Source organism: Phaseolus vulgaris, chromosome 2, assembly GCF_051622355.1.
Source record: "Phaseolus vulgaris cultivar YP4 chromosome 2, ASM5162235v1, whole genome shotgun sequence".
NCBI lineage: Eukaryota > Viridiplantae > Streptophyta > Magnoliopsida > Fabales > Fabaceae > Phaseolus > Phaseolus vulgaris.
The window spans coordinates 28,454,052-28,478,241 of record NC_143499.1 but is presented as its reverse complement, the minus strand read 5'-3'; the positions used below and the strand labels follow the sequence as shown (position 1 = coordinate 28,478,241).

Here is a 24,190-nt window from a genome sequence, read left to right as displayed (position 1 = left end):
TTAAAATAAAAATATTATTTAATTATATATTTTATTAAATAAAAAAATATTTTTTAATTATTAAAAATAAAATTGTCCAAATTAAAAGATGGTAAACTAATTTATCAAATAGTATATCTCTTTATATAATAATATATGAAACTGACATAACACTAAATATTAAAAGAAAATAGAAATTAAGTGTAATTTCAACTTATAGATGTCTAGGGTTTGAAGCCTGGCCCAAAAATTCATTTTTAAATAAACTGGTAAATCTGGCCCCAAAATAAATAAATGGCCGGATTAAAAATATATTCTGCTTAAAGTTAATTAACGAAAATGTGGTATCCGATTATAAGATATTCTTAAATAGTTATCAAACTGTCCAATTATAAGATATTCTTAAATGCTGAAATAAGTAAGAATTACATTTTAAAAATATTCAATGAGTAAAACATAAATTGAGTGAGTACTCACGAATTAAGTTATACTTATGTTTTGGACCTCTTTACTGATTTTATATGCCATTTTTAAAAGCTAGTAACCCTAGTACTGTGTAATTATATATCTTATTAAATAAAAATGTATTTTTATTTATTAAAATCTAAATTTGTTTAATAAAAAATTAGGATAAAAATAATTAAAAATATTAAATATATAATACTAACCTCTTGCACTTGTGTATATGCATTTTTATTTTTATTATTATTATTATTATTATTATTATATTATTATATATGTATTTGTATCTTTTAAATATTAAATATTATTAAAAAAAATAAGTTATAAACATTTTCTCTCATCAGTTATGAGTTTTAACATACAATTTTAATAATTAAGTTAAATTAAAAAATATATTAAATAAATTTAAATTTATAACACAATGAACATAATTATATTAAAGCAATTACATAATATGTTTCATTCTCAAAGACATGTAAATTTCTAATTTTGATTTGTTACTAATAAAAGAATAAAAAGAATAAATATAATAATAAAAAAAAATAAGATGAGAAAAAACAAATCATAAGCTCAGAATACATTTATCCTTCCCCGTTGCAAAAATTTGAATAATCTATAAATATAACAAATAGAAGGCACTTCCAGGGTAAGTTTTAAAAAAAATTCAAAAAGAAAAAAATTCAAATTTTAACTAAAAATAGCAAGCTGAAACTCATTCTGGAAGTGACAAGTGGCACTCTATATGACTTACACGTGTGCAAAACCCCATTTCTTTAAATACTACCTTTCTTTATATACACTTTCAGCCTTTCTCTCTCCTATTACTCAACTTCCCCGATCTCTCTTCGTTTTCCCTTACATTTGGTTTCTTCTTCTTTGGGTTTCCTTTATGGTTCTTCATTTCATTTCTGCTTTCTCCTTCTCCAGGTGACTATTTCTTCCGTTATGTGGATTCTGTTCATCTCATTTACGATTTCTTTGTTCCACCGCATAAATATGAAAACTTTTTTTTGTTTTTCTTATCAAAGTTTCGTTCTTTTCATGTTTCTGATGATTTTTTTCTTCTCTGGGTTTCCTGCACGGTTCTTCTCTGGGTTTTCCTGCGGTTCTCTCCTATTTCTCCAGGTTATTATTTCTTCTTTTTGGGTTTTTCTTATCAAAGTTTCGTTTTTCTGATGATTTTTTTTCTTCTTTGGGTTTCCTGCACGGATCTTCTCTGGGTTTCCTGCGGTTCTCTCCTATTTCTCCAGGTTATTATTTCTTCTTTTTGGGTTTTTCTTATCAAGGTTTCGTTCTTTTCATGTTTCTACCGTTTATTTGCCTCTTTGTTGTTCACATGGTTGATTCTGTGTTTTCACATTTACGATTTCTTTGTTCCACAGCATAAAAATGAAATATTTTTTGGTTTTTCTTATCAAAGTTTCGTTATTTTCATGTTTCTACAGTTTATTTGTTTCTTTGTTGTTCACATAGTTGATTCTGTGTTTTTTGATAATTTTGACAGCATCAAAATGATATTCATCTACATTTCAGTTTCTGCAGCAACCAGTAGTGGTAGTGGAATGGATTTTCAAGCACCAAGGTGAGATCTTTTCCTTCCTCTGTTCGTCTGTCCTCATGTTTTTTTTCCATTTTTCACTTTTCTGTTGATTTAATCTTTTCTGAAGTTTTTCCATCTACATTTCAGTTTCTGCAGCAACCGGTAGTGGAAGTGGAATGGAATTTTCGTTCATATCAACCATGTTCAAGCACCAAGGTGGATTTTGTTCATCTCATTTACGATTTCTTTGTTCCACCGCATAAAAATAAAATCTTTTTTTGTTTTTCTTATCAAATTTTCGTTCTTTTCATGTTTCTACCGTTTATTTGTTTCTTTGTTGTTCACATGGTTGATTCTGTGTTTTTTTTATACTTTTGACAGCATCAAAATGATATTCATCTACATTTCAGTTTCTGCAGCAACCGGTAGTGGAAGTGGAATGGATTTTCAAGCACCAAGGTGAGATCTTTTCCTTCCTCTGTTCGTCTGTCCTCATGTTTTTTTTCCATTTTTCACTTTTCTGTTGATTTAATCTTTTCTGGAGTTTTTCCATCTACATTTCAGTTTCTGCAGCAACCGGTAGTGGAAGTGGAATGGAATTTTCGTTCATATCAACCATGTTCAAGCACCAAGGTGGATTTTGTTCATCTCATTTACGATTTCTTTGTTCCACCGCATAAAAATAAAATCTTTTTTTGTTTTTCTTATCAAATTTTCGTTCTTTTCATGTTTCTACCGTTTATTTGTTTCTTTGTTGTTCACATGGTTGATTCTGTGTTTTTTTTATACTTTTGACAGCATCAAAATGATATTCATCTACATTTCAGTTTCTGCAGCAACCGGTAGTGGAAGTGGAATGGATTTTCAAGCACCAAGGTGAGATCTTTTCCTTCCTCTGTTCGTCTGTCCTCATGTTTTTTTTCCATTTTTCACTTTTCTGTTGATTTAATCTTTTCTGGAGTTTTTCCATCTACATTTCAGTTTCTGCAGCAACCGGTAGTGGAAGTGGAATGGAATTTTCGTTCATATCAACCATGTTCAAGCACCAAGGTGGATTTTGTTCATCTCATTTACGATTTCTTTGTTCCACCGCATAAAAATAAAATCTTTTTTTGTTTTTCTTATCAAATTTTCGTTCTTTTCATGTTTCTACCGTTTATTTGTTTCTTTGTTGTTCACATGGTTGATTCTGTGTTTTTTTATACTTTTGACAGCATCAAAATGATATTCATCTACATTTCAGTTTCTGCAGCAATCGGTAGTGGAAGTGGAATGGATTTTCAAGCACCAAGGTGAGATCTTTTCCTTCCTCTGTTCGTCTGTACTCATGTTTTTTTTTCATTTTTCACTTTTCTGTTGATTTAATCTTTTCTGGAGTTTTTCCATCTACATTTCAGTTTCTGCAGCAACCGGTAGTGGAAGTGGAATGGGATTTTCGTTCATATCAACCATGTTCAAGCACCAAGGTGGATTTTGTTCATCTCATTTACGATTTCTTTGTTCCACCGCATAAAAATGAATTTTTTTTTTTGTTTTTCTTATCAAATTTTCGTTCTTTTCATGTTTATACTGTTTATTTGTTTCTTTGTTGTTCACATGGTTGATTCTGTGTTTTTTGATACTTTTGACAGCATCAAAATGATATTCATCTACATTTCAGTTTCTGCAGCAACCGGTAGTGGAAGTGGAATGGATTTTCAAGCACCAAGGTGAGATCTTTTCCTTCCTCTGTTCGTCTGTCCTCATGTTTTTTTTCCATTTTTCACTTTTCTGTTGATTTAATCTTTTCTGGAGTTTTTCCATCTACATTTCAGTTTCTGCAGCAACCGGTAGTGGAAGTGGAATGGGATTTTCGTTCATATCCATCTTTTTTTTTCAGCATCAAGGTGAAATCTTTTCCTTCCTTGGTTCTCATTGTTGTTTTCATTGTTTATTTTTTTTGCTGATAAAATCTTTAATGGTGTTTTTTGTGTTTATTTCATAAATCTCATACATGTGTTTATTTTCTTTTAGGATCTTTATCATAAGGCCAAAAAAGCTTCTGTTAAATTTGGTTGTGGATGGAGGAAATTTTGTCAGATACATGCACTGTGTGAAGACCACAAATTGATCTTTGAAAGTGGACTAACCCCAATTCATATGATGGTGTTGTTAGTGCTTCAAAATTCAATATTGTATTCAGAATTTATTTTTCCAAGGACAATGTTCTGATTATATAGATTCAAATACTATTTTAGATAGATGTAATTTGCAAATTGTTGTAATGTCGAGTATAGAAAATTAATTCTTTACTTTATTTTAGTTATCTATTTTGTTTTAAATTTTGTTTTAAATACATGGTCAAATTTTGTAATCTAATATTAAATATTTTTATGGAATGTTATTTTGTATAGTTTACTTTTAAAAGAGACATTTATTTAATGTATTTAATTTTTTTATTCGCATTAATGTACTCTTCAGACAAACTTTAACCTTAAGATTATTCGCATTATATTATTCTTCAAAATTCAAATTCAAATTCAAATCTATAAATACATTTAAAAGTCCAAGATCATTAATTACCTTTTTGATTCAGATCTTCTTCTGAATCATATCTTCTTTTTCTGACTTATTTTGTTGTTGCCGCACACTTTTTTTGAATTCCAAGATTATTATTATTATTATTATTATTATTATTATTATTATTATTATTATTATTATTATTATTATTATTATTATTATTATTATTATTAATCTGCAAATATTTAATTTTTGATATTTTCAAATTGTTTAATTCCAAGATCATTAATTTCCTTTTTGATTCATATATTCTTTTTATGACTTCTCTGCTTCTGCCCACTTATTTTCAATTCTCAGATTTTTATTATTAATAATCTTCAAATATTTAATTATTCATATTTTCAAATTTTACAATTCCAAAGATCATTAATTACCTCTCTGATTCATATATTCTTTTTCTGACTTCTCTGCTTCTGCACACTTATTTCCAATTCCCAGATTATTAATTACCTTTTTGATTCATATATTCTTTTTCTGACTTCTCTGCTTCTGCCCCACTTATTTCCAATTCCCAGATTATTATTATTAATAATCTCCAAATATTTAATTATTCATATTTTCAAATTTTACAATTCCAAAGATCATTAATTATCTCTCTGATTCATATCTTCTTTTTCTGACTTATCTGCTTCTGCCCCACTTATTTCCAATTCCCAGATTATTAATTACCTTTTTGATTCATATATTCTTTTTCTGACTTCTCTGCTTCTGCCCCACTTATTTCCAATTCCCAAATATTTATAGATTCATATTTTCAAATTTTACAATTCCAAAGATCATTAATTACCTTTCTGATTCAAATCTTCTTTTTCTGATTTATCTGCTTTTTGCACACTTATTTTCAATTCCTAGATTATTATTATTAATAATCTTCAAATATTTAATTATTCATATTTTCAAATTTTACAATTTCAAAGATCATTAATTACCTCTCTGATTCATATCTTCTTTTTCTGACTTCTCTGCTTCTGCACACTTATTTCCAATTCCCAGATTATTATTATTATTATTAATATTTTTCAAATATTTAATTTTTCATATTTTCAAATTTTACAATTCCAAGATCATTAATTACTTTTTTATTTGTATCTTCTTTTTCTGACTTCTTCTGCACACTTATAATTCCAAGATTATTATTATTACTAATAAACTTCAAATATTTAATTTTTCAGATTTTCAAATTTAAAAATTTAAAAATTTCAACAACATTATTAACATTAATTACCTTTTTTTATTCATATCTTCTTTTTCTGACTGCCACACAATATTTCTGATTCCAAGATTATTATTATTATTACAAATGTTCAAGTATTTAGTTTTTCAGAATTTCAAATTTTAAAATTTTAACAAATACCATTAGAATTTAAAATTTATAAATATCAAATACCATTAAATACATGAAGTTTTCAGTCATTTAGATTTTTCAACTCATGATTGTGGTTTTCCTGTACTCCTTTGATTGTTATTTCAGCTCCATGTGAAGTTCATTTATTTTTGTTTGGGTTTGTTTTCTTAATAGTCAAGGTAGGATCACAGGTTTGTGGTTAACAATGAGGCTGAAAGGGAATAAAGGTTTCATCTTTTGTCTTTTTTAAGAGAAAGTGTTAAGAAAGTTTGTATTATAGATAGATTCAAGTCAAACATATCCCATTTGGTTCAAAACTTTTCTAAACTTTTAAGATCTGACACTCTAAATCCTTAATCTAACATGTTCCCACATAAAAATGAGGGCTACATAATAATAGTCAAAGATTTTCATTTCTTGAAGTCATCTTTATCATCAAGGGGAATTGGTCTGTTCCTCCAAAACACAGCAAGAATACTCTCACCGAGCTGCATGAAACCATACTTTCAGTAAACTTAGATCTGATTTTAAACCTTTACCCGCGTGCGTTGTATTGGTTTTTTTGTTTCTATTACCTTCTTGGCTTAAGTCATTAATGTTGTTCTGTGCTCTTTGTATCCAACCTTTTCTCTTCTTTGATTTCCTTTCCTTTTTCATGAATCTGTCAACCCCACAGCTACTTTCAGAGGTTTGTATCTTCATTTTCCTGTTTTGCTAAGTAAGTATTAAAAAGTTTTCATTTTTTCAAATATCATTTTGTAGAGATCTGATTTTATACTTCTGCCCACTTTCTTTCATTTGGTTCTTTTGTTTTTATTACCTGATTATGTTAAGTCATTATCTCACTTTTTCTCCTTTTTGATTTGTTTACGGTTTCAGTAATCTGTCAACGGCACCGCTACTTTTATAGGTTTGTTTCTTGATTTTCATGTTTTCAAATTGATTCCCCAGTATATCAAGCACCAAGGAAAGATTTTTTCCTTCTTTCGTCCGCATGCAAAAGCAAGAGTCTATGGTTATATGAAATTGGTAAGATTTCTCTGTTAGGGTTTCCACTTTCTGTCTATCTGTGTATTATTTCAGAAATTTCAAAGTAAGGGTTTTTTTTATGCTAAACAAGAATCCTCTTTTTCAAATCTCCTTTGAAAACGTACCTAAAATTCCATTTATTTGCATAGAAGGGTTTTCCGATCATGCTAGCAATTTCAAAAATTGTGTACTTTCAACCTTACTTTTCAAATTCAAACCACAATTTCATTAATCGCAATCCTGGAAGTTGAAATGTTTGCACTTTTTACAATTTCGATTTTTTATAGGTTTAATCTCTTCTATATGAAACCTGACATGCTTAACTTCGTTTTTGTCATTCATTGAACTTTTGTCATCCATCTTTATTCTTAGCTAAAAAAACTATATCCGATTTGAAAATTGGAATGTTTGTTTTTGTCTCACAATATTGTTATACTTTATTATGTTTTCTTACTATTTCCACCTATTTCACTTTGAAATTGTAAATTTGTTTTTTTGATATTTTTGAAAATAATTTCGTACCACCTCCTCAGTATATATATATATATATATATATATATATATACACACACACGTATATGGGTATGTTTTGTGTTTCACATTGACCATTGCATTCTACATTTTCCTTTTACTCAAAGGTCACCCTTACAATGTCTGTGTCAAGACAAAATACAAATTGTGTGAAAGATGTTAATCCACAAAGTGAAAATTGGATCCTGATAGCAAGGGTTATACGTTTGTGGTTTGTTTCTGATTTCAAGAAAACAAAGTTTCCATTCTCCATGGAAATGGTCATACAATACAAAGATGTAAAATACTTTATCATTTTCTTTCATATTTTTTTTATTACAGTTTAATGTAATTTTTATTAATCATGCTTAATGTTTGTTGCTATCTTTCAGGGTGATAGAATTCATGTTTCCGTTAGAAGAACTCTAATTTATAAATTTCAAAATGATATTTTTTAGGATAAAGTTTATTCCTTCAATTTCTTTAGTGTGTATACTAATTCAGGATCTTATCGCACTACCTGTCACCAATACAAAATCAATTTTCAGTTTGGAACCAAAGTAACCTCTATTGGTAATGATCTGGTCTCATGTCCAAAACCTCATTACACACCAATTTCTGTGTTAAAGGCGCCTAGATTTGATACGGACTACTTAGTCGGTTAGTAATATTCTTTTACTTGAACAGATTTCTTTGAACATGTTTTTAAATGAATATGTTTTTACATATGTTATTGGAATATTAACTGGTGTGGGAACTGAAAGAGAGCTGAATAGATCAGGGTCAACAACTAAGTTAAATGCCTTTTCTATTGAAGCTGATGGGTAAGCTAATATTTTGTACCATAACTAATCCAAAATATTTGTTCTTACAATTGTAATTTTAACTTACAACAGCTACCACATTGAGTGTACTTTATTTGGTAACTATGTTGATGAGCTCAATGCATTTCTGTCATTTGGAGAGCTGGAAAATATTGTCATCAGTGTGCATTTTGCTAAAGTAAAATTTTTTCAGGGTATGTGAAGTGGTGAATTTCTAATTTATTTATATTTTTTATTTTATTATTTTATTTACATTATATTTTAATGTAGACAAGGTTTTTATACAAAATTGCTTGGAATGTACGAAAATAATATATAATGATAAGTCTAAAGATGCAACCGAACTCAAGAAAAGGTTAGTTTAATATATTATTTTTCGATAATTAAAATGTATGAACCTTTCTAACTACAACTTTTACATCTGTAGGATGATTGAAAGTACGGATTCTCCTACACAGGGACTCAGTCAATTGTGTGACTCTGGAAAACAGAATGTTGAGGATGAATTCATCACCTTCATTCATAGAAATACTATAAAAGGCCTGAAAGATTGCAAAGAGGTATTACTAATGTTTTTTAACAGTTTATTGAAATCGATTATTAATATTTGAAGATCATTTTTTTTTCTTTTTACAGGAAAGCACTTTTGTTATCTTAGCTACAATAAAACATATTGTGACTGATGACGATTGGTGGTACACAGCTTGCTTATGCGGTAAAGTTGTTTACCCTGATTCCAAAATGTTTTTTTGTGAGAAATGTAACAAACATGTTATCAAAGTCCAACACAGGTAGTGTTTGTACTTGCATGAATTTATTTTTAATTACATATTACATATTTCTTAATACTTATTATATTATTATATTAATTATTTTTTACTTATTTTAATTAATAATTTGTTAATAATTAACTATTAATTATTTTCGTTAAATTATAGATATAATTTGTAAACCTTTATGTATTTTATATTTCAGGTATAAGCTGAAGCTGCGAGTGATTGATGAAACGGATTCTACGACTTTCGTTCTATTTGACAGGGATGCCACTACACTGATCAATAAATCTTGCGCCGAATCATTTGAAAGTCATGATAAGGTAAATTATCGAACCATGCATTTGTTTATTTATGCATATAAGAAAAGGTTATTATATTCATTGATATTTTTTTTTAATATTTAGAACGGTGATTCTGGTGTACTACCAAAAGACTTTGATCTTTTGATTGACAAAGTTGTGTTGTTTAAAGTTGGTTGTGTTAAAGATCAATCTCTTAGGTTTGATCAATCATTTTGTGTCAAAAAAGTTTGTATTGATGATAGTACTATACAAAGGTTTTGTGAAGGTCGTGTTGAAAATGTGGTATGTTTCCTAATTTGAGTGTATTCTTACTTACATTTTACCCTTAAATTGGTTATTTGTACTGTTTTTGCTTAATTTAATTTACTTATCATTTTGTGAAGGAACTTCATTCTCAGAAGAAAAGACTGTGTACTATTAAAGATGTCCAACAGGATGAGTCTTCTGTACCACTTTCTCAGGTAATTATCATTTAAAGTATTAACTTAAAAAAGTGAATAATTTACTCTTACTAATATGTTTTGTTATCATCGCAAGATTTATTTAATAAATTCTCCACTGAAGTTGCTGAATTGCAATCTAAAACTATTGATTTAGGCAATGATAGTGTGTTAGGTACTGCTACTGAATTTGTTGTTCCACGGGTTACAAGAGATTTTGCTTCACCTGCTCACACACCTGATGATGATATCCCGCTTAGGGTATTAAGGAAAAATATCAAGATCGAAAAGGAAGTACTATAATTTCATACTATTTCTCTAACGTTTTGTAACTTGAATGATTTATTTTCATGTATTGTAGACTTTCTTTAATTTCTATGTAGAACATGTTATGATGTATTAGTACAATTCTATTTTTAAATCTCTTTATGTAATATTGTTAGTTTCATATGTTGACATTATCTTTGAGGTACGTACTGACTTTATAGTTCATTTTGAAGTTGTTATATTTTTGTTTTTTTTTCAATTTTATGTCTACATTTTAATTTATTTAATGAGTTTGTTTTGTGTAATTCATATTATTGCATACTTTTTGTAACTCTATTTTGTAACAATGGTTCTTTCATTAAATATCAGAATCGTAATGGTAAGTGCCTCGACTTTTACTTTTTCTTTAATTCATAAATTTATATAGAATTATATAATATTTTAATAATTATAATTTGTATTTTTTTTTAAGGTTATTGAAATATTGTTTTCCTTTCCGAGGGAATTTTTTCCTTTATTACAGGTATTGTTTTCCTTTATTAGAGTTATTCTTTTTTCGTCAATTCATTTTTTATACATAATATCTTAGTATGTGATAAAAAATAAATCTTTGTGTAATGATATGTTTGTCCTTATGAGAAAGATTTTTTTTAAAAAAAAATTCCCCTTACACTCAACCTCTAAGGATTCAAACGGATATAGACGATAGCATTAACTACGTGTCAGAGCAATTAATGCATCACTTCATTTTTTAATTTTTATTTTTGCATAAACGGTCTCTTTTGTATCTTTTACACTTTTTTCAAAGTATTCATTTCATCTTCTAAGACTAATTTATTAAAAATTATGGATAGAAGTAATAATTACAGAAGTTAAAAATATTATATTTTAAATTCAATATGAAATTATATTTTCAATTTTAAATTTTAATTACAGGTATGTTATTTAATGTTAGACGTTTAAGTATTTAATTTAAATATATGTATATATATAATATGATATATTAATAATAATATATAACATATATAATATATTATTTAATATGTTTAATATATTTTCTATATTTTATATTATATTTATTTTATACTTATGTATATATTTATTTATTTATTTATTATTTATTTAGATATAATACAGTTTTATGTTCACTATTTTAATTTATTATTATATAATGCTAATTAATTATTAATTATACGTGTCATTAATATTCATTTTATTTATCTATTGAAATAGTTGTATTTTTATTAATTTTTTATTTTGTTAATAACTTATTTAAACTGAAAAAACACTGTTGTATAAGGCAATGTAAAATGGAAACGTCAAAGAATAATTACAGGTAACAACTAACCTACTATGCTTTTTAAAGTTTTGTCTTTTCATATTTATTTTTCTTTACTTTAATATTATTTATTTATTTATTAATTATGAATATTTTTTCTTAATTTATTTTACTATCATTATTGGATTTTAATTATTTTTTTTTATTATTTAATTTAGTAACTGAAAAGACATGTTGCTTCAGAGGAAATTTAGCGTAGATTTGTGACTGAAAAGGTATGATTGCTATATATAAGTAACGTAGGGCTTTCTATTACTCACAAACCTATTGTTATTAGTCTTTTATACTTCTTCGCTACTTCCATTATCTTCATCTTTCTTTTTCTCATTGTCATGGCTGTCATTCCTGAAGAGATCGTAAAACTTTGTGGTAAAGGTTTATTTACAACAGTTAACATTCGTGGGGAGGTATGTTTTTGGTTCTGAAATTCCTTACTTTTCATAGTTTTTTCAGTTCTTTGAGTATTTTTATGGTTTTAAAATGGATAGAATGGACACGTGGATCGTGCATTCGCCATCGAGTTTGAAAATGAATTGGAGGAGGAATGGACCCTCAGCAACAATCAAGGCAATATTCATATAGTATATTATAACAAAGATATACTTTGTCCCCAAATTGTGTATGGATGGTCCCGTCTGAGTGATTTTTATGGGTTTAAAGGTGACCACAATATATTGTTTCGTTACGTGGGTAATAACTCCTTCCATATAACTATTTTTATGGGGGATTTATGTGAAATGATTTTGAAAAAATTTCTGAAGGAAGTTGAAGGGAGGTTGCCGCTCAACAATGGCCCCTTTATACATTTTGGCTTAAAGTTGAGTTCAAAACAGGTCTTTGGAGGATATGTGGTAAGTTTACCATCCTTTCTTTTTAAATGGATATTAATATATTCTATTTCTTTTATTAACTAATTATTAACTAATATTTTCGTTATTGTTTAAGGATCTGCCTTCTCCTTTTTCTGAATATATTCGTAGAGGGAAGTTCAAGAAGGTTAATCTACATGGATGGCTACAAGTTGTTGAATGCACCATTTTCAAGTCCAGGTTTTCTTCCAGAAGCGTTACACTCTGTAGCGGGTGGAAACAATTTTGTCGTCTTCATTCTATTCGTGAAGATGACAAAATTATATTTGAATGTTATAACAAGAAGCCCTCTTCTGATATCAGGGTTCTACTACTGATGACGTGTCACTACAAAAGACTTAGTGCTTAGGATAATCAGTTATTGTTTTGAACTATATTAATTTGTTTAAGTTAATTTATTTTTGCAAGTATTGCTTCTTTTTGTTGGGAAGTATCCAGTTTCCACTTTGAGGAAACAAGAACAGTTTATTTTGTTTACTCTTTATTTTTATTTGATTGTGGTTCTGTTTAATTAGCTCATCTTATTTCTTTGTATTTATTGTTTAGTGTTTCTTTCTTTTCAATATGTATATGTATATATATGCTTTTAATTTTTCATTTCTTATCTGGCATATTAATAATGTGTTGGCATTTCTAAATATGCTCAATGCTATAAGAATTGCCAGTATATTAAAAAAATCATAAGTCTGGTTTAGATTGTGGAATGCATGCATATTAATTGGATTTTCTATACAATGTTTATGTTTATATTTTTTATTATTAATTATTAGTTTATTAGTTATTGTTGTATTAACTATTTATTTTATCTCGAAACCTTTTGATGTACATTTGTTTGTTTTTCTGTATCATTTTTCTAATTTTTTAAAATTTTTATGAATACTATTTCATTTTCAAAATATTTCTTATATATTTCTGGAGGTGACTTCATAGTTCAATATGAATTTGCCTACAATCTGTTTCTATTGGAAGAAACACACATTTTTTTATTTACAAGGACTTGATTTGGTATAATGTAATGAATTATACTTTTACTTGCACTAATTATTTTGGAGTATTTTTTTTTGCAGGTTGAACTTAACGAAGGAAGTTGGTCTTTAATACTTTATTTTTTATGTATATATATCTTATGGGAACATAGTATAAGAAATCGTTTTATTTAATTTAAATTAGTTTAAATTGTAATGTATTGTAATTTACAAGTCATTGTAAAATTATGTAATTTTAATGTTAATTTTTTGTGTGTATTATATTTAATTAAATTAAATTTAAACTTCTGAATTTCACTATTTCTATATTTCTATATTTCTATATTTATATATTCCTCACTTTCACAATTTTTATATTTAACCAGACTTATTATAATGTTAAAGTTCAATAAAAAAAAGTTAAAATGTTAAATAGCATAAAAATATTATTAAGAAAAATTAAAAAACCCGAAGAAAGGAAATATATCTTATTTTCAAAAAAAAAAAGTTGTATAAAGTAATATTTAAGAATTCGAGAACTTTCAAGTAATCATTAGTTCCACACTGACTACAAATTTCGAAGTTAAATTAAATATTAAAAATAAAAACAAATTAAAATAAATATAATATTAGTGCAGATTCAAAATAACTTAATAACACAATTTTCACTGTAAATCATTAACAAAATGACTGAAGAAGTTTCTGGAAAAGCACATAAAGTTGGTTCTCCTAATATTAGTTCAAACTCATTTGTCCCTTATCATCTTCATCTTCTTCGACATTCATAAGCCAACTGATATCTATTTTTTACATTTTAGAAACAACCTTTGTCTCAACATCTTCTTTTTGTTCATTATATTAGATATCAGATACCAGATCTGCTCTCCATGGTCTACTATGTTTCTGCTTGGTTCTGGAAGATACAACTGAAACGCTGTAGAACGGAAAAGGTAATTAAAGCTTGGATTTTTTTCATTTCGACCATAAATATTAATTAAAGGTGCATGCATTTAAGACATAAAAACTCTTTCTTTTCTTCTTTGATTTCCCAGTATAGAACTTGGTAACAATAGGCACTGTAGAGGTATCCATGGAATGGAAAAGGTAATTAAAGTTTGGATCTTTTTTCATCCTAACCCTAAATATTGATTAAAGTTTCCATTTTTAAGTGTTTTAAGTTCACAGATTTAAGGTATATACATTTCATAAAAAAAATGTGCTTATAATAATTATTTTAAGTTCTGTTTTAGTGAAATTAGTAAATACAAAATGAGAATATCTGTTTTAGTCACTTTTTTTTGCGGTATACATATACTACATGTTCTTGCATGTTGTGTATTATTTCAGATATATCCAATGGAAGGATTCCTTTTTTTTGTTAAACAGAAAAGCTGTTCTAGAATGGTGCAAAAGAAAGTTAGCCAAAGTTCCTTTTTTTTGCTTAATAGGGTTGTCAGATCAGGGTATATTTTTTAAATTGATGTACTTTATGTTTCTGTTTTTGGAGGTTGCTTCGTTCTTCTGTGGTTTAAGAGATGATTGTTCCTAGATAAATGTCCGTCCAGATATATTACTATATTTATTATTTACTATATATATTATTATATATACAATCTGATAAATTTATTCCCTACAGATTTCCTTTTTCAAAAGTCAACCAACAATTCATTAATGAGAATGCTTAAAGTAGAACGTTGTTCTTTTGCACTGGAATAGGAAATTGTTTTCATATCTTAAAAGTTAAGTTCCCCTTTTTCACAACAACTTCTACATATGCATTGCATGACCTTTCTTCATCGAACATTGATACTACCTAAATTTTTAAATTTTTTATTGTTCTTACATTTCGAAGTTTGATTGTTTATTATGCAAAATATAGAAAAATTGTGCAAGTGTTATCCCTTTTGAAAGGTAAATTTTTGGTTTAACATTTTTAAGTATTAAATATAATTATTATATAATTATATAAATAGATATGATTATTATATAAAAATATTACACATTTTTTTTCAATATTTTAATATTTAATTAATAAATTTATTATGTCAAAGTAATAACATAAAAGGGAGTTTCGTGCGTGACCATATACCGTCAAAATTGGCGCCAAAACAAACGGCCAAAACAAACGGCCAAAACAAAGCTACTGTGAACAATATATTTTACATACTTACTCCTGAAAACAGTACATACTTTTATGGCTGAAATAATTGTTCTTACTACAATACTCCCTAAAGTTCAATCATTCAACTTTCAATAGTTATGGAGAAACTGAAGCAAAATATTAATAGAAGAAATAGGATTGTTAGCCTTTCTCAAACAAATTCTAATGCATCAGATATAGCAACTACAATGTATATTTATATTTTTAAGTGTCATATATACATACATATAGATATAGATATATATTTCAAAATTATTTTCAGAAAACAATTTCATAGTCTATTATCATCTATATATAATCAACTATCACGCCAATTTATGGTAAAAATATATAAAAAATAAATGGTATGTTATAGTTCTTAATAGATTTATTGTTTGTTTATGATTTGACCTATTTTTTTAAATGATTTTTATTTTCCAGAGAGTCAAAATCCAAACACAACATGCATATCTGAATCCCGCAATGGTAAGCATAACTTTAAGTATATTGTTTACTTCAAAGTACTCTATGTTATTTATTTATCATTTTCACTGTAATTTTTTTTTTTTAGTGCTCGCAGTTGATAAAGGAAAATATGCCAGAAGAAAAAGAAAAAATATATTGTATGAATTGCGAAGAGAGAATGTCAAAACAACATGTAGTCAACATAATTACCTTTTTTTTATCATTAATAATACTAAATGTCAAAATTTATCCATGTATTTTTATTTTGAAACAAGTTAATCCAAATGCAATACACTTAACTCATAATTCTATGAACTTAATTTTACTGGTATCTAATTTTTTTATTATATATATTTAAAAATTAGGTTCATAAAAGAAGTTAATAATCAGTTATGATGTAAGAGTGAATCAACTCTCAACACAATTTATGGTAAAAATATATAAAAAAATAGATTGTATGTTATAGTTTTTAACAACTTATTATTTTACATGGGTTTTATTCTCCAGAGAATCAAAATCCAAACACAACATGCATATCTGATTCCAACAATGGTAAGTGTAACTTTAAGAATATTCTTTACTTTCAAAGTACTTTATCCTATTTATATATGATTTTCGTTGTAATTTTTTTTTATTTTAGTTCTCGATGCTGATAATGGAAAATATAACAGAAGAAAAAGAAGAAATATATTATATGAACTGCGCAGCAAAAAAGTTAAAACAACAAGTAGTGAAACCTAAATACCTTCTTTTTATATATATTTAGATTTAAATTTAGATTTAAAATATAATTAACATTATTTGTCATCCCTTTACCTTATTTATCACCAATTCTGACTTATTGTTGTAGGTGGAAGTACTCCTAACTCATGTGAAGATCTTGGTTCTCCAACATCAGGAATTATGATAACAAATATCCCTGTTTATGAGAAGTTTACTCCCAACAATCAATTAATGCATTCAACAACCAAAGTATTGTCATCAATGAGTACTGTTAGTAATGTAGAATTGCTTCAAGGTTAGTGAAAACGTATTATAAATTTTATTCATTACAATTTAAACTAATACTACATCAATAAACATTTGAATTTTTATATATACTGTTTTTGTGGAATCAATTTTTTTTTTATATTAATCAGATGTTGCCAAATCTGCAAAGGTAGAAGGGGGAAACTTCATTTATGATCAGCGAGAAAAGGTTGATCAAACAAGAGGTAATAACAATGACATTTTATTTCATTTAACTCTCGCAATATGTCATTCAATGAAATTTGTAATTATATTACTAAAGTCAAATCTTATGCCTAATTTATTTTTTTGTAGGTCAAACTATTGTGAACTCAAGTAAGAAATTTTTGTGTCAAACTTCTCAAAATACAAGCATAAATGATTCTATCTGTGCAAAACTGACTCCTGATAATGAATTCAACACCATGCATTCAATTCCAAAGGTATTGTCATCAATGAGTACAATTAGTAATGAATAATTTGGGCTTACAGTGCAACTTCATGGTTAGTTCTAATGGATCATTCAACTGTTTTCATTACAATTATAGTATTATTACAAATATACAGAGAGTTTAGATTTATTAAGTATAGTACTAATTTATGTTTTACTATATTTTTTCTAAATCAGCTGAAATCATTAAGTAGTAATAATTATCATATATATATGATTCAAACACACTCAAATGCTAAAGTTCTTCAAATCATTTTTCAAAGATTAACTTTAATGTAAAATAATTTATAAGTTCTTATATACTGATGTTAATTGATTTATCTTATTCGATCACTCATTGAAAGTTTTTGTTGTAGGTCAAAGTACTCTTAAATCAAGTCAGGATTTTGCTTCTCAGACATCTGGAATTACAGGCTCAAATTTCCTTTCTTCTCATAAGCTTACTCCTAAAAATCACTTAAACATGATGAATTCTACTACCAAAGCAATGTCATCAATGCAAACAATTACTCATGGAGACATTACCCTCACTCAACTTCCTCATGGTTAGTTTACGATCAATGATTCGTTATATTTGATTACAATATCTAGCAATAACACATTATAATTTTATTTCTTTATTTTTTGAAAAAAATATTTTTTTTTCTTTGATTTTGTGCACATTTTGGTAAAGCTGCAAAAGGGTGATCAAGCTAGAGGTAGTAGAAATATAGACTGAATGAAAATTCATTTAATGAAAAACACTTTTTTAACCAAAATCATTGTGTTTCGCAATCAGTGACCCCTAAGAATCATTTGAACGTGATGGATGCAACTTCTCAATCATTGTCATGTTTACAAACAATTTGTACTACCCCTAAATTTCAAGGTTAGTTCAGGAAACCAATGTAAATTATTTTTCGTTGATCTTTTTTGTCAATTAAATTTCAAAATCATACTCATGTTTTAGTACTAATTAATTGTTGCTTTGGAACATATTTTTTCCAGGTAATTCAGTTGCAGGGAGTTTAGGGTATGTATTTAGTAACACACTAAACTTACATAACAAGTCCGGTACACACAGTGTTGAAATCATTGAATCAGTGACTCAGAGATTGAATTTTGACGAAGATATCCAAAATGAAGAAAATAATGGTACTAAAAATTGTTAATTTATAATTCTTTTTTTTATAAATTTTGTAACAACCACTTTCTTTTATTATTTTTTGTTTCAGATGACACCAGACAAGTTTATAGTTCTGAATTATATTCAAAAGCTGAAAATGAAGGTGCATATCTTTAACTATAACTTCTTCACTTCTTCATGAAACTAAATCAATTTATATCAGAAAAGTAATAGATCACCTTTCTTAATTTTCTGAAAATAGCTACTGTTGAATTTGGACAACCTACTATTCAATGTGAATACTGCTTGGGCGAGGTTTGGTATGAAGAAAGATCTCAGAAATCTAAGATTTATGTTAAGGTTGATTTTTCTATTTGTTGTCAAAAGGGAAAAGTACAACTCCCTTTCTTACAATAACCTCCTAAATTGTTGTTAGATTTATTAAATGGGAAAGATAGTCGAAGTCAACACTATCTACAAAATATTAGAAGTTACAATAGTATGTTTTCATTTACTTCAATTGGAGGGAATATTCACTCTTCGATAAATGATGGATCTGGCCCTCCTCAAGTTATTCTGCATGGACAAAACTATCATAGGATTGGAAGCTTGCTCCCTAATAGTGGATCATCTCCTAAGTTTGCACAACTTTACATATATGACACTCAAAATGAAGTGTCAAATAGATTATCTCACTTTGGGTATGCGTTATTTTTAGTTACTTTAATGACTTACTTTCTATTTACTGGATTAATTCAAAGATCATTTTTAATGATATATTTTTAAAAATTGCATGTAGGTCAAAAGTGAAAAATGTGAAGTTTGACAAATCCTTGATTGAAGATCTTACCAAGATGATTGATGACAACAATGTTTTGGCAAAAACTTTTAGAAGAGTAAGAGAATTTCTACATGATGATGTAAATTCAGATTTTGCATTGAGGTTATTTAGACACCGATGCAAAGATCCAAGAGTGTACAATACCCCCTACAACAGATGAGATAGTTGCATTATTGTGGGTGATATGAGCAACATGGATGTAGGGCGAGATATCATAGTGAAAAAAATATTCAAGACAAATGTATAGACTCCATGAAACACATACAGCCTTTATTCCATTACAATATCCATTAATATTCCCCTTTGGAGAGGATGGGTATCAAGAATAGATTCCAATACGAAATTCTGGAAGTAATAGCAGAGAACGTAAGAGAAGTCGTATTTCATTAGGGGAATTTATTGCATTTAGAATTCAAGAAAGAAATGTGGAGTTTGGGAATATAGTCCATTCACGTCGATTGTTTCAACAATTTTTGGTTGATGCATATACAATGGTTGAAGCTCAAAGATTGTCTTTTATAAGGCTAAACCAAAAAACAATCCGTTGTGATATTTTGCAAGGTGTACAAGAAGCAATGAATCGAGGAGAAACAAATTCTTCTGCAATTGGAAAGCGGATAGTTTTACCTTCATCTTTTACAGGAGGAATGAGATATATGTTCAACAATTGCCAAGATGCTATGGCCATTTGCAAAACATTTGGATATCCGGATTTATTTATCACTATTACCTGCAACGTAAATTGGTCAGAAATACGTAACTTTGTTACCTCAAAAGGATTAACTGTTGCTGATAGGTCAGACATTGTTTGTAGAGTTTTCAAGATGAAATTAGATCAAATGATGATTGACTTCAAAAAAATGACTATTTTGGCAAAGTTAATGCAGGTAATCCACATTAACCCATATTTAACAGTTTGTTTGCTATATTATTATGTATTACATTTTGAAGATTTTTTTTCATATTCTTTCAGGTATGTACACTGTGGAATTTCAAAAAAAAGGGGTTTACCTCATGCCCACATACTACTGTGGTTGGATGGAGAGAATAAGTTAAGAAATCCAACAGATATTGATGGAGTCATTTCTGCAGAATTACCCGATGCATTTTTATATCCTAAATTGTCAAAGGCAGTGACAACCTACATGATACATGGCCCTTGCGGTGTAAGTCGAATAAGTTCACCTTGCATGATTAATGGTAGATGTTCAAAATTTTACCCAAAGAAATTTAAACTGTTGACTACTATTGATGAGGATGGATATGCATGTTATAAACGTCAAGATAATGGAACATTCATTCTTAAAAATGGAATTAAGTTGGACAATAGAAATGTTGTGCCATATAGCCCTTTGCTACTACTGAGGTATCAAGCCCATGTTAACACATAATATTGCAACAAATCAAATTCAATCAAGTATTTGTTTAAATATGTGAACAAGGGTCCAGATAGAGCCAATTTGAAAATTACTACTGCTGATAAAGACTCTACAGAGACCCCAGTTATTGATGAAATTAAACAGTATTATGATTGTAGATACATATCTCCATGTGAAGCTGTGTGGAGAATATTTGCCTTTGATATCCATCATAGATGGCCTCCAGTTCAACGATTAACTTTTCATCTATTGTACGAGCAACCAATTCTTTTTAAAGACAATGAAGACATTGATGAAATATTGAACTTCAATCAACATAAAACAACAATGTTTTTAGCTTGGTTTGAAGCTAATAAAATTTATCCACTGGGAAAAAATTTGACTTACTGTGAATACCCTAGATATTTTGTTTGGATGGCAGACAGAAGAGAGTGGAAGCCAAGAAAAAATGGTGTTTGTATTGGAAGGTTAACATATATTCCTGCAGGGTCAAGGGAATTATATTATCTGAGGTTATTGTTGAATTATCAAAAGGGTTGCTGTAACTATGATAATATCAAAACTGTTAATGGTTTCATTCACAAAACATATAAAGAGGCATGCTATGCAATGGGGCTATTGGCAGATGATAAAGAGTTTATTGATGCAATTATAGAGTGCAGTGACCTTGCTTCAGGAAATCAGTTGAGAAGACTCTTTGTTACCCTTTTAATGATGAATACTATGTGTAGACCAGATGAAGTGTGGAACAAAACATGGAAGTTGTTATCAGATGATATTTTATACCAAAAAAGAAAGGAGTTTGTCCTACCAAGTATAATTTTTTTTTTATTTGAAATTTATAATTTTATAATTGCTATATGACATATAATTTCTTTTCTAGGTCTTAGAATTGAAGATGCTCAAATTCAAAACCTTTGTCTTCTACAAGTAGAAGAGTTATTAATTTCAAATGGTAAGTGTTTGAAAGATTTTCAAAGTCTGCCAGAACCTATTCATTCTGATTCCTTTATTTATCAAAATAGATTCATTATTGATGAATTGAATTATGACAAAATAGAAATGTCTGAAATGCATTGTTCTCTTTTTCAAACTCTTACTCTTGAGCAAGTGGAAGTCTATGAGAATATAATGACAACAGTCCTGTCACACCTTGGTGGTTTTTTTTTCTTATATGGTTATGGGGGAACTAGAAAAACTTTCATGTGGAAAACTTTGTCCACTGGTCTTAGATCAAAAGGGTTTATTGTTTTAAATGTAGCTTCTAGCGGTATAACTTCTTTGTTACTTCCAGGAGGAAAAATAGCTCATTCTACCTTTTGCATTCCTTTTGTAATAAATGAAGAGTCAACCCGCAATATTCCTCAAGGAAGTCTTAGGGCCAAATTGTTGATCAAAACGAAATTAATTATATGGGATGAAGCCCCAATGATTAATAGGTTATGTTTTGAAGCCCTAGATAGAACTTTAAGGGATGTCATGAGAGCTGTAAGTGAAGAAAATGCTCTTAAACCTTTTGGTGGTAAAGTAATTGTATTGGGAGGAGACTTTCGTCAGATATTACCTGTTGTCAAAAATGGATCAAAGTATGACATTGTGAAGGCAACAGTAAATTACTCTAACTTATGGAAACATTGCAAAATCTTAAAACTTACAGAGAATATGAGATTAAAGAGTGATACATCAATTCAAAGTAAAACATAAATAAAAGAGTTTGTTGATTGGATACTTCACATTGGAGATGGAGATATGGAGTTAAATGAGTTGGGACAAGGAATGATTGAAATACCGGAAGAGAATTTAATTTTAGATGTTGAACAACCTTTACTGCAGTTTTGAGTTTGTTTATCCCTCCTACATAAACAATGTGACATCTGATGATTCTTTTGATGATGGTGCAATATTATGTCCAACAAAAGAATGTGTGGATCAAGTGAATGAATTCATTTTATCATTAATACCAGGATCTGAAGTTACTTATTTAAGTTCAGACAGTCCTTGCGAATGTGAAGAACAAGAAAATGCTCAAGCTGAGTGGTTTACAACTGAATTTTTAAATGAGATCAAATGCTCTGGAATTCCCAATCACTGTGTTAAATTAAAAGTCGGAGTTCCAATAATGCTTCTAAGAAATATTGATCAAGCCAATGGACTTTGCAATGGAACAAGATTACAAGTAACTCACTTGGGGAAAAATGTTATTGGTGCCAAAGTTATTACTGGGAAAAATATAGGTGATCAAATATTTATTCCGAGAATGAACTTGACTCCTTCAGAAACAGGTTTGCCATTTATGTTTCAAAGAAGGCAATTTCCAATATCTTTGTGTTTTGCCATGACAATAAATAAAAGTCAAGGTCAAACTCTGAATAAAGTTGGTCTATATCTATCCCGTCCAGTCTTTACACACGGACAATTATATGTTGCTCTTTTAAGAGTAAAATCTAAGAAAGGGTTGAAGATATTGATTTTGGATGATAATGGTATTGCCACAAATTTCACTACTAACGTGGTTTACAAAGAAATATTCAAAAATGTTTGAAGTATTAACTTACAGCGTTACATATGAGGTATGAAAATTATTTAATTATTTGAAATATATTTTTATTTATCATATATTTTTTTGTAATATATGAACAACAATTTAAGAACTGATATACACTATCTCTGATAGGTTTTGATCAATGTTTTAGTTTGACACAAATATTCTTGGTCATCTTGAAAGTATGGTACGTATTTTTTATCAATTTTAGAATGTGTTAGATCTTATTTTGACATATCTTTGTCAAGGTTGGTTAATTTAATTAATGTTTTACATGAATTACTTATAAGAAGAAATAGTTTTGTAAAATTAAAGTTCAGAAATGATGAATCTCTAAAGCACTTGATGAGGTATGCTTACTTAAATTATTAATTTACATAATTTATTATTACTATTACAAATTTCGTGTATCTATTTGTGTACTTAATCTTTTATTCAGGCTCTTGAAAGGCAATGTGAAATTCTTGATTTATGGAGTCAAATTCTATTGAGGGTTGCGTACTGGATGATCATATCTCATTCAAGATATTAAGGACAAATATCAACATTGATTCAAAAGGAAGTAATTTTAATGAAGAAATTTGATGTAGTATTAGCACTGCTTGGACAGTTTTACAGTCTATTCGTTACTCTCTGCATATTATTTAATTTATATTCACACTATATTTTGATGATTTGTAGAATTACTCTTTCACATTTCTTTGTATAATGTTTCGGTTTCATCACAGGACACAATGTTTCAGGTACTCTTAATATTAGAGTTAAAACAATTTCTTAAATTTCAATACGTTTATATATTATATATATATAAATTTTTATTATTATCTTATTTTAATCAGTATTTTTTTTTATAACTGATATAATAAATTTTTATCTTGAATATTTCAGGTGAGTTATTTGTTTCAAGAACCTTTATAGGTATTGTCATCATTTTTGTGTACATTTTAACAGTTTATTTTAATAGTAATAACTATGTGTTTTATTAATTTTTAGCGGTTTTACTATTTGGACAGTTTTAATTTCTTTGTGTAATGTGTTGGTTTCATCATTGGA

General features: G+C 28.0%; 1 protein-coding gene, 1 long non-coding RNA gene and 1 pseudogene across 2 annotated transcripts; all 3 read left to right on the top strand.

The window, feature by feature from the left end:
* Positions 1-3,373: 3,373 nt before the first annotated feature.
* LOC137809679 (uncharacterized) lies at positions 3,374-4,202 on the top strand. Its single transcript, XR_011080796.2, has 3 exons — positions 3,374-3,447; positions 3,613-3,867; positions 3,995-4,202. It is a non-coding gene; the product is annotated as an uncharacterized LOC137809679 (long non-coding RNA).
* A 3,362-nt stretch (positions 4,203-7,564) lies between these two features.
* Positions 7,565-10,169, top strand: LOC137809315 (uncharacterized). The gene is made up of 9 exons (XM_068610444.1): positions 7,565-7,705; positions 7,817-7,837; positions 8,112-8,248; positions 8,676-8,808; positions 8,885-9,039; positions 9,224-9,344; positions 9,429-9,608; positions 9,710-9,787; positions 10,128-10,169. The coding sequence occupies exons 1-9, from the start codon at positions 7,565-7,567 to the stop codon at positions 10,167-10,169; spliced, it is 1,008 nt and encodes a 335-aa protein (XP_068466545.1).
* Positions 10,170-11,704: 1,535 nt separating this feature from the next.
* On the top strand, positions 11,705-23,137 carry LOC137809678 (uncharacterized; annotated as a pseudogene).
* The last annotated feature ends 1,053 nt before the right edge of the window (positions 23,138-24,190 follow it).

Coding starts and splice junctions, on each gene's coding strand:
- LOC137809315 (XM_068610444.1), top strand. CDS start 7,565: ATGTCTGTGTCAAGACAAAATACAAATTGTGTGAAAGATGTTAATCCA. Junction 7,706..7,816: donor TTCCATTCTCCATGGAAATG/GTCATACAATAC, acceptor GCTATCTTTCAG/GGTGATAGAATTCATGTTTC. Junction 8,249..8,675: donor TTTTCTATTGAAGCTGATGG/GTAAGCTAATAT, acceptor TTACATCTGTAG/GATGATTGAAAGTACGGATT.